The 12,160-nt window shown below is 36.7% G+C and overlaps 1 protein-coding gene across 1 annotated transcript; it reads left to right on the top strand.

Annotated features, from left to right (window-relative positions):
* The first annotated feature begins 4,099 nt into the window (after positions 1-4,099).
* On the top strand, positions 4,100-12,133 carry LOC128238317 (quinone oxidoreductase PIG3-like). Its single transcript, XM_052954112.1, has 9 exons — positions 4,100-4,234; positions 4,834-4,971; positions 5,129-5,264; positions 6,080-6,211; positions 7,225-7,343; positions 7,559-7,652; positions 7,901-8,005; positions 10,837-10,928; positions 11,299-12,133. Exons 1-9 carry the CDS (start codon positions 4,157-4,159, stop codon positions 11,512-11,514), a joined length of 1,110 nt encoding a protein of 369 aa, XP_052810072.1. The 5' UTR covers positions 4,100-4,156; the 3' UTR covers positions 11,515-12,133.
* Positions 12,134-12,160: the final 27 nt, after the last annotated feature.

Raw genomic sequence — 12,160 nt, 5'->3', positions numbered from 1 at the left:
AAACGTCACGGAAAATGACAACAATTGCAACATTGTACATATCACTATACTTAAACAGCACGTATAGATTAAACTCTTCTGAACTGATCATAATGTTTGTTATCACTTTTCGTATACTACGTGAATTGATCGTAATGTTTGTTATCACTATTCGTATACTACGTGAACTGATCGTAGTGTTTGTTATCACTATTCGTATACTACATGAACCGATCATAATGTTTGTTATTACTATTCGAATACTACATGACCTGTTCATAATGTTTGTTATTACTATTCGAATACTACATGAACTTATCATAATGTTTGTTATTACTATTCGAATACTACATGAACCGATCATAATGTTTGTTATTACTATTAAATGTCTGTTATCACTATTCGTATACTAAATGAACTGATTAAACATGTTTGTTATTAGTATTCGAATTCTACGTGAACTGATCATAATGTCTTTTATCACTATTCGTATACTAAATGAACTGATCATAATGTTTGTTATCACTTTTCGAATACTACATAATCTGATCATAATGTATATTATCACTATTCGTATACTACATGAACTGATCATAATGTTTGTTATCACTATTCGAATACTACATGAACTTATCATAATGTTTGTTATTACTATTAAATGTCTGTTATCACTATTCATATACTAAATGAACTGATTAAACATGTTTGTTATCAGTATTCGAATTTTACGTGAACTGATCATAATGTCTGTTATCACTATTCGTATACTAAATGAACTGATCATAATGTTTGTTATCACTTTTCGAATACTACATAATCTGATCATAATGTATATTATCACTATTCGTATACTACATGAACTGATCATAATGTTTGTTATCACTATTCGAATACTACATGACCTGTTCAAACATGTTTGTTATCACTATTCGTATACTTCGTGAACTGATCATTATGTTTGTAATCACTTTTCGAATACTACATGAACTGATCATAATGAGTTTTTTATCACTATACGTATACTACATGAACCGATCATATTGTTTGTTATCAATATTCGTATACTACATGAACCGATCATATTGTTTGTTATCAATATTCGTATACTACATGAACCGATCATATTGTTTGTTATCACTATTCGTATACTATATGAACCAATCATGATGTTTGTTATCACAATCCGAATACTACATGAACCGATCATAATCTTTGTTATCAATATTCGTATACTACATGAATCAATCATAATGTTTGTTATCACAATCCGAATACTACGTGAACTGATCAAAAGGTTTATTATATTTATCCTTCATTTCCTGACAATAGAATCGCTTATCACTCCTCAATAAGTTACACGCTTAATCGTTAAGCTTGTAGCTTTACTACTTAAAAGACATGGCAGCATAATTGTGTTCCCCAGCTGTTTGTTTGCAGGTTAAAATCTATGATATTTAAAACGTACACGGTAAACTCTCAATGACTGAGAAAGGGCTCACAAAGACTTGGAAGCATAAAACAGATCCCAACAGCTGCCCCTAGCTTACTTTAAATAGTTGCATGTTGCCTCCGTTGGGTAAAATCAGTCTTGATCCAGAAAATAAAAAATGCAACTTTTTATGGGCTGCTTATCACGTCATGGGAAATATTACAACTATTAATTATGAATTATCAACGATATTTCAGCATTTTGTCGAAGCTAAAAATCCATTAAGGTCATACATTTATTTATTTATTTTCAGTGTCAAGACTCGTTTTACCCACAGGCAACTATGAAAGTAAGCCAGGGGCAGCTGTTTGGATCTGCATCATACTTTCAAGTCTCTGTGACTCGCGTCGATCACTCTGCCCTTCTTAATTATTAAGAGTTTACCGTATATGTTCTAATTATCACTTATAGCTACCAGTATCACGGTCTCTGCACTTTCTTCTCGCATCGAACATCTGTATAAATTTTTTTGTGTTATTTAACCGTAACATACAAAAATGAAAAACATGCTCATAAAATATAGAGAAAACTCTCATGAGAGATTACAAAATGTACGGCAAAACATAAAACAGAAAATAACGAAAATATGGCATACTTCACTAATGAACAACAAAACAAACAAAACATGAAATATTTACAGCTTAAATAATATTGCACTTAAAGTGGCATAGACTGTTTGAAGAAGGTGACACAATATATACTTCTTAATTAATATAGAACGAAAATAACACAGAATAAATAAGGAAAATATCACTCGTTTACCATTTAGCAAACAGTTTAGCTTTTCTACATATTTTTATTAGTACTACATGTATAGTCACATTTTGTTTGAATCACTCTCACATTTGGGGTAAATTACATTATAGCATTTGATGTGTGCTTGTTTAAACTGCTCGAACGAATGCCTTTAGTTAGTTGTTAAATGCAACATATACTCGGTTGCAAAAGAAAGTGCTCACTTTTTATTTTTTATTATCTCTGATTTAAAAACGGATATCCGTCTGAAATATTTTGCACGTGCAGTAAGCGGAAAAGCTAAATGTCAACCAAAACTAATTTGGTCACTTTCGTTGTGCCTTTTACGACGATAAAATCATATCAGATTTCAAATCTGCGTTAAATTAAAATATATAGACTTGCACTAAGCATTGGTGATCCTGCTCGGCGGACGTTTGTAGAACGTGTTGAAGCCACTGAAATACGGTATATCGCCTTCGTGAGCACTTGCAACAAACTGGAAGTATCTCAGATTGTTCCAGATCTGGCAGACCAGAAGTAACAAACATACGAACGGACCGTTTCATTACGTTGACGCATCGGTGACGTCGTTTTTAAACGGCTTCTTGTACAGCACGTGGGTATTTACCGGTTTTACCAAAGTCTATGACCTAAGGCTATTCTTGCCGCAAAACGGACCTGCTATTATTATGCATGACAATGTATGGCCATATGTAGCAGGTATCACTGAACAGTTCCTGAACGGAAATAGGGTAAACCTGTTGCCATGGTCTGCCTTCTGACCAGATATGAACCTTTATGAGCATATTTGAGACGAGCTTGTCGGCAGTGTGAGGTCAACAGGCGACATCAACGACCTGCATGATTTAGCACACGCTCTCAGTCAGTAGTGGAATAATATTCCATTTGATGTCATAAGACGTTCTGTGCGGTCAATGCGAGAGGTGATCATACGCGATATTAAATAAATATCAACATCAATTATTACAAACTGGCAAGTGAATTTTTTTCTGTATCTCGATATTTGAATAGTGAATCAATTTGAAACTTTGTAAAACCCTTGACTGCCTTTTGAGGATCCAAAAACTTGTAAATGTTAGTTATTTCAAAAGACAAAAAAGCACTTGGTATTAATTATATATTGCTCAACTGGCATTTTGATATGAAGCATCACACACTCCTCTTAAAACAATATTTGAAAAAGTAACGAAAACCTTTCTCTTCTCTTTGAACATTTTCATTTTCAACAGCCTGAGTATAGCATACCGTATTGCTTTTTGCTATTTTCAATAACTTTTTGAACTTGAAAACAGAATATTACAACATAAAGATACCCTTAAAATATCAGTAAACAATATAAACAGTAAGTTTTACAGATAAAAGGTATAAGCGATGTTTTGGCGCTTTTTTATCTTGGGATTTTGTGGCCACGTAGCTTTTAATTCATAAATCTTTTCATAAAGGCTAATATGTTTTTATCTGAACCATAATCATGTGCTTTCTTTTGGTTTTGATCATCTGAGTCAATGTCAAATTGTCAAGTCAAATGAGTTAAACACGATAATTCATAAAAAATGTAATGTTTTGCATCAACCAACCAATTTTCGGTTTTGAGGGAAATGTGAATTTTAGAAAGTCGTGCCCTAAAGTTACGCCCCCTCTGACTTTAATTACTGGATCCGCACCGAAGAAGGATGACCGTGTAACCATAAGTTTTAGATAATGACAAGGAAGGGTTAATTAATTTACAACTTGCATAATATTTCTCACAAAAAAAAAGACAAATTCAAAAAGTTATCCAGTCCATTTGTTTAAACTTGGTCGTAAGATATATATTTTTATTCTTTGCAGTAAACTGTTGCCTGCTCCAAAATATTAAACGTTCTAATTTCTGACCCGTATATTGTTTCTTATTTCTTATCTTAACCTTTTTGATTATACCTAGCATTTATGGGATTCGATGTCGTGAAATACATTGGAGCAGTAACTGTTTTGTTAACAAGATATTCACACGTCATGACATTAGAGGTATAACTTTGATTTACTATTAATTGTGCTTATTTCTACTTTCTGTTTTGGTATTTGTTAATTAACAATGTCGTCAACTTTTTCACTCTGGTTATAGGGTTTATAGGGACGAGAGATCATCTCTGCAATCTGAATTGTTTACCTATTAATCTTTCATTTCACTACCGTATGATGATTATTAAATCTGTTAATATATTGACATAACACCAACTTATTTAAATTTGATTTTTTTTCTCAAAACTGCAAAGCTTTATCTTCATTATTTTTTCATTCAAGCAGATAATTAATGGTGATGCTTGCTAAAATAAGTTGCTATTTGAATGTTTTACCAGTATTAACATTTATTTCTGTAAAATATATGGTCGATTAAAGATGATTTTTTTTCTTAATAAACATTCGTTTTTGACACTGACTAGGCTTCAGGCTTGAGTTTCGTAATAATGGGCTCAGGTGGCCATATAGTGTGGGTGAGCCAGTACAATTTTATGCCGCCATCGAAACTGCTGATTTGTTGCAGATGCACTGAAAAATAATCTAATTAGTACACAATTTGGAACACTGTACATACTTAATGTTGACCTTGTTTGTTTTCACGGTAGATGCAGTATGTGGCGTTCACGGCCGGATGCGGACCGGATGGCCTGGCACTCCAGCGGACGTTATTGCCTGCCCTGCGCTCCCGGGAGGTCCTGATCCGCAACTTCGCCACCACCGTGAACAGGGCTGACACCTTGCAGGTGGGTAGAAGTCTATCTGTGTTATAATACATGATACCAGTATATGAGATCCATCGATGCACATCTGCCATTTTTCATCCGGAAACCACTAAGCGAAAATATCTGCTTTTCTACCGTTTGAAAATTGTTTTACTTTGTAACAATCTATGCACTATAGCGGCGTGGATTGTACCCGTCACCGCCCGGGGAGAGCGCCATCTTGGGGTTGGATGCGGCCGGAATTGTGGAGGCACTTGCGCCCGACTGCACCGGCTCCTGGAAGCAGGGCGACCGAGTCATGGCTCTACTTACTGGTATGGTTCACGCGTTTTGAACGTATTTCTGTTAAGAATACTCATAGCTTCTTGCTAATGTGGAAGGTACATTATGAAAGTTCTGGCAGCTTGAAGTGTATTGATCTTAAAGCTTTAAAAATGGGGAAGTTGATTTTTAAATAATGTCAAATCTATTCAATGTGTACATGGAGCGTCATATATTCTTCGGGTAATCTTTTCAATAAAATTTAATAACTTTTTCAATGCATTTTGTCTGAATATTTCGATCGCAGATAACCAAACAAAAGCGGCATTGCACATCCTTATGACGTCTCTTGGTTAGCTGAAATGTATTGACAATCGACGAGACATTTTATGCATTGTATATTGAGAAATGCATGAATATGTAGTGTATCGGACACACAGGGGCTGACACACCACGCCCACTCACCCATTTTTTAAGGTATCATTAATAACAGTTCCCCCATCTTTTTTAATAAGCCTGGGATTTAAAAAAATAGATGGGGGAGGAGGGGCGTGGTCAAAGGGGTGTGTCAAATCAACGCACCCTGCCCCTGTGATCAGAAGGGGCAGCGTGGGTAATAGACGGTGCTAATACATACAATGTATACATATCGCGAAGTGCTGGCACTAGTACTGGTCGACATGGCAGGTATGTCATGGTCACCGAGGCTCAAACTCGACGCCTTCGTATACGGCGCGGTCACGAAGATTATGTATGTACCGTATAAATATGTATGTATAGCTAGGAATAAAACCGCATTCAAACTTAAACCGTGTTTGATCATTTTGTTGTAAATACATATAATGTTGAACCTATTAATTGTCACCAGGCGGTGGTTACGCGGAGTACGTAGCGGTACCGGAAGACGTCCTGATGGCCGTGTCGCCGGGAATGCCGTTCACAAGCGCCGCGGCCATCCCGGAGGTGTGGCTCACCGCCTATCAGCTGCTTCATGTCGAAGGTTATAATATTTATTTTAAGCTATTGCAATTAAGTAGAGTATAAGATCATTTAAGAGTTTGGGGCGCTGACAGCGAACGTTGTTTTCTATTGAGAAATCCTAATTCAATCATAGATGGTTATTACAATTGTCTCATTATGAACAGGTTAATATGATGATGTTGTTATTTAAAGTTCATTGGCTCTTCTATCCACCCAGTAGTCAGAAATATGTGTTGTAGTATTTTTTTCGGATGATAGCTTTATGATACTAACGTTTTAGAGTCCATGGCAGATATATAATAGTATATGCACACTACAGTTGTGACAACAGTGACACTGCACCTTAGTAAAACTGTTTTGATAAAAATGAACCAAATATAGCAACAAGGATGGTCTGCCCTCAAGGAACAAGACACATACATGACATCACTGAATAGAATAAACAATATTGGTACATGTTAGGGTGTTCACCTTGGCAGGTCAGTGAAACATTGTGAGACCTAAATTGGTTTCAAGACGTTTATCCTCACACAAATTATTTTAACGCATAAAATATATTTAGCTGGGATGTCACTTATAATCGTTCGATCGAAGCAAACTTGTTTAAAAAAGATTGAAAAGAAAAGCCGTATGTGTATGTATAATAGGCATCTTGGAGCGCGGTGTTCCACCTGCCTTCGTGTAAATGCGTATGTCCTATAGGCGGCGTGGAGCGCGGTGTTCCACCTGCCTTCGTGTAAATGTGTATGTCCTATAGGCGGCGTGGAGCGCGGTGTTCCACCTGCCTTCGTGTTAATGTGTATGTCCTATAGGCAGCGTGGAGCGCGGTGTTCCACCTGCCTTCGTGTAAATGTGTATGTCCTATAGGCGGCGTGGAGCGCGGTGTTCCACCTGCCTTCGTGTTAATGTGTATGTCCTATAGGCGGCGTGGAGCGCGGTGTTCCACCTGCCTTCGTGTAAATGTGTATGTACTATAGGCGGCGTGGAGCGCGGTGTTCCACCTGCCTTCGTGTAAATGTGTATGTACTATAGGCGGCTTGAAGCGAGGGGACACGGTGCTGATCCACGCTGGTGGTAGCGGGGTCGGGAGCGCCGCCGTGCAGCTATGCCTCCTGGCCGGATGTCGCCCAGTTATCACCGCTGGTTCACAGGTCGGTCTACCAATTAAGTGCAAAGTTTTTTTTTGCCTGTCTTGTTTCGAAAACTGTTTGAAATGTGATTATCTCTGAGACGGCTGACTTGGATTTTTTTAGATGATAAAAAAACATTTCCATCTACTAGAACTACAATCGTAGTTATTTTATTCATTGTTACCATGTTTACGTAGAGTACCATTCTATCTGTTTGATCGTTGTCTGATACACAGGAGAAGCTTGACGCCGCCCGTCGCCTGGGAGCTGTTGCCGCCTTCAATTACAAAACCGAAGACTTTAGCGAGAAAGTGTTGACCTTCACTGAAGGTGCTTTGATTTAGTATTTTGGGATTTTAAAATTATTCATTATGATGTTGGCATATTGATTTTCGTTAAAATTTGTTATGTATGCCTGGTAAATGGATCTGTGATTTTTTTTGCTAAACAATTGTTAACAAAATATGATCTACATTGTCTTTTATTAATCTGTGTAAAGGTAAATATTAGCCATATGTGTTTTGGACATTGTTTTTATAGTATATTGATAATTAGTGACGAATGTGCGTGTTTGTCAGGTCGGGGTGTGGACCTGATACTGGATTGTGTGGGGGCATCCCATTACGAGCGGAACATGAAGTCTATCCGTATCGAGGGCCGCTGGGTGCTATACGGACTCCTTGGTAAGTAGAATAGCCCGGTGATGGTGGGTGTGGTGAATTTGGACTGTATGTGCTCTTAGACACAAGGTACGTCCTGATGGTGAGATATTGTGTCTTGATGTGGGAAAACATACACCCTTATGCATAATCCTTTAAAATAAGTTAATACGATTATTTGTTGGTTTTAGGAAATGTGTGTTTTAATTATATTCAAAACTGCAATATCTTGAACAACGCTTTATGCATAAAATGAGCTATAAGTTAAACACTTTCAGTAAATAGCTTGAGATAAAAAGGCCAACTTGAATTATGATTCATTCACAATATGTCACCTTTACAGACTATAAGGAATATACAGAAACATGTATATATTTTTTTTTTAAATCGGACAGTCTGTCCGTCCGTCCCCTCGGTTTTCAATCATTAGCAGAACAACGCTTAGGCTCAGAGATCTCAACATGGTAGGTGCTTGGTTGAAAATCAATTTCCGGCCCAAACTGTAGAAGCTTAGGCCTAATGACCTTAAACATATTAGACAGGTTGGTAATGAACAGCGGATGAACCATATCGAGTTTGATATCAGTGGGTTAAAGGTCACGGTCGTAGTGACATCGAGTTGAAAATCAGTTTCCGATCAATAACTAAACAACGCTTTGGCCTAATGACCTAAATCTTGGTGGGCAGGTTAGTAATCACCAGCAGATGAATCGTATTGATTTTGAGGTCAACTGGTCAAAGGTCAAGATCGTGGTGAACTAGAGTTGAAAATCCGTTTCCGATCAATAACTGAAGAACGCTTAGGCCCAGAGGCAAGTTGACACACTCTCCATCTTGCAGTGACTTGTCATTTCCATGCACCTGGTATATACTTGCCTCTTTAATAATGTTTCAGGTCAATATTCCAAACTTTATGGGAAAGTCATGAAAATATATTATATACTCAAGGCTATCTGTTCATACAGGCCCAAATACTAATGGCTATCTGTCCAACATGGCCTTTCGGGGGCATTTGTCAAATTCCTAAGACAGCTCTTGTGTTTGGGGAACGTCCGGTCAAATGTCAACAGTGTTATGCAAACATTTTCACACAGTAAATTAATAACTGTTAGACTTATAAACATGAAACATAGTGGTATGATTATATAGATTAGTAGAGGAACCTAGATACAAGTCTACAGTCAATATTACGGAAAAACAGCCACACTTACTAGAGAACGGTTTTACATAGGACCATTCAGTTTGAGTAGGTTAACCTTGACCAATACATAACTCATTTTTTTTTTTGTCAGTAGGCCACAGATTAAATTAGTGGTTAAAGGTGTAATGTATTTTTTCCTCACAATAACTTAAAAATGGTTAGTTTTAGGACCTTGAAACTTCACTGGTTGTATATGATTGGTATTCTAAGGTCAAGGTCATAACCAATGTTAAATGGATGACCCGTTTTCTATTTAATGACTCTAGAATCAGGGATTTTTACAAGTAGGTTGTACTTGACCAGTATATATGACCCCAAATACGTTGGAACAGAAATGTTAAGTTCATTCTCAATGCATGCATCTTTAAATATATTGATGAAGTATTGTACATGATTCCGACATGGCCATGCTCAGGGTTCATAACGTTTTAGAAACACCTCTTTTTCCTAGTTATAACAAGAGAAGTCACAGACTGGCATATTGCCCAACGAACTAAGAACAGTATCAGTTTGCAGGCTTCCAAGTGACCAATAACAAAAAAGTAGGGATAAAAGTAGGAGGATTATTTTGAAAAAGTAGGGAAAAATTGGGATTTTAATTAAGAGCAAAAAGTAGGAATAGTAGGGCTCTTCACTAACCTTTTGGATGCAAATGAATGACAACTGAACTTATTCATCAATTGTAATGCACATGTAGTTATCTTTCGTTAAAAACCAGTGCTTCAAGAGTGAGGAGATAAACCTGGAAATGGTGTCTCTGACTTGTCAACATGCATTCTCATCATAGAACCCCTTTTGCAGCACTGGAGACCTACTGCATCAAAGTTATCATACACAAATATTAGAAATTGCTACTTATTAAAATCAAGATTTAGATTTTTTCAAACAATGCAGTTAGTTTAAACTTTTCTATTTTTTCTCGAACTATTTTTCCCAAAAAAGTAGTGATAGTAGGGATTTTTCAAGAAAAAAGGGCAACAACTCAAAAATACTACAGCAACAGTTATATAGTTCTTGTGCACTGAACTTCTTCCAAATGAGATCTATCTACCTCAGACTTTTTGAGTTATGCTCAAGACAAAAAATAAGTATGAAAATTAACAAATAGCAATAACTAAATATACTGCAGCCAGAATTATGGTTACTGTGGACTGCAATTCTCCTCAATGAGATCCATATGTAAATAAAGTTTGAAGTCAATAGTCATGTACCTCAAAGATGTTTTGAGTTATGCTCCGGACAAAGTATCAGTATGAAAATTAACAAAAGACAATAACTAAAAAAATCTGCATCCAGACTTGTTTCAGGGTTTTGCACTTTGCCCCAATGAGGAATATCTGTATATGAAGTCAGAAGTCAATACCTTAAAGACTTTTTAAAGAGTAATGATTAGGGCAAAACATAAGTATAAAAATTAACAAAGGGCAATAACTAAATAAACTAGTGCAGCCATAGTTAGACTCCTGAGCTTGGCAGCTCTCCTCATTGAGATCTATCTGTATATGAACATTTAAGAAACACCTCAAAGACTTTTCAAATGATGCTGGCGATAAGATTGCCTGGACGCACACATGCCTACCATTTATATATGCCCTTCACCTTTCGGCGGGGGACATTAACATTTCAAATGTTGAGCAATCCATTGTTTGTTCAGGTGGTGGGACTATCAGCGGGGACATATTCAGTCAGATGTTGAGGAAACGTATCACTATTACAGGAACTACTTTACGTGCCAGGGATCTTCAGGTAAGGCGAATGGCTCTATCTAGGCTTGTAAGAGCCTACGAGTATGGTACATATAGATGGGGTTTATGTTTCATATAATTGTATCATCCCTTGATTCACCTATTTGCATACATTGTTAATAAAATACAAGGCTGATAAGCTCTCATAAAAATCAACAAACAACATTACAGTACCATTTTGTTTATCTGCATCTGACACTCAGAGCAAGTCTTATACAAGAACTGAATAAAGAATTACATTGGAAATCATTAAAACTTATTTTGTTGAAGATTAAACAATTTACTCTGCAGAACCATTTTTTGGTACAAACTTATGTTGACATGTATATCAAGGTGATAGATTCAACAGATAAACCCTGTCCTATTTTCAGTACAAGAAGCGAGTTGTGGATGGGTTCACCCGGGATGTGCTACCCTTGTTCAGCAAGGGGGCCAGCCCAGCTGTGAAGCCCCTGATTGATTCAGTGTTCCCCCTGGCTCAGGCTGGGGAGGCCCATACCCGCATGGAGGCCAACCTGAACACAGGAAAGTTAGTCCTGCAGGTCCGTGACGAGGCCACAGGCAAATCACTTCATGATGAACTATGACACAGTGACATCGATTAACCAGTATACATGTACATGCCGCATTGTTTTAGGGTATACACAGTGATGATATCATACGGAGATACATAATGTGTTGTCAGTTGTGACACTTGTTAAGTAGTTTGAAAATAGGTCATATGGACGTTGTATAAGCTTTCGTCTTGTTTGTTAGCTATATGCTCAAGACTATTTTGGTGCAAGTAATTCTATTTTTAACTCGGTACATTCCTTTAGTGAATGTTATTGAATTAAATCTACATGATCTTGTCTGTGTTAAGTTTGTTGAACAAATATCTGTCTTCTGATCCTGACTTATTACTTTTATAATGATATATATCATTTTACACTGATAATAAATAATAATGTACAGTGAACTGCTTTCATACACCCAGGGTTTTATTTTCACAAATAGCTACAATTTCATCAAGCAACAAAATATTTTACTCCCTTGATGATGATTATGATAAAAATGCTGTGTATACTGAATGGATTGGTACCATGCAGTCTATGAGTACAAAATCTCATGAAAAAGATCAAAACTCGAAAAAGAAGCCTGCAAATTTCAAGCATTTACAGTTCTGCATTTTCTTCCATAGATCTGCTATTAAAATAATGTCAAAGACTTTGAAGTTGTTCTTTACTGTAGATT

Source organism: Mya arenaria, chromosome 6 (assembly GCF_026914265.1).
Source record: "Mya arenaria isolate MELC-2E11 chromosome 6, ASM2691426v1".
Classification (NCBI taxonomy): Eukaryota; Metazoa; Mollusca; class Bivalvia; order Myida; family Myidae; genus Mya; species Mya arenaria.
Note: the sequence above shows the minus strand (reverse complement) of the source record. Positions and strands in the feature narration are given on the sequence as shown.

Bases quoted from the DNA above. Each gene is read 5' to 3' on its own strand.
- LOC128238317 (XM_052954112.1), top strand. From the start codon at position 4,157: ATGGGATTCGATGTCGTGAAATACATTGGAGCAGTAACTGTTTTGTTA. The intron at 5,265-6,079 runs GTATGGTTCACG...AATTGTCACCAG, and splicing joins AGTCATGGCTCTACTTACTG to GCGGTGGTTACGCGGAGTAC. The intron at 7,653-7,900 runs GTGCTTTGATTT...CGTGTTTGTCAG, and splicing joins AGTGTTGACCTTCACTGAAG to GTCGGGGTGTGGACCTGATA.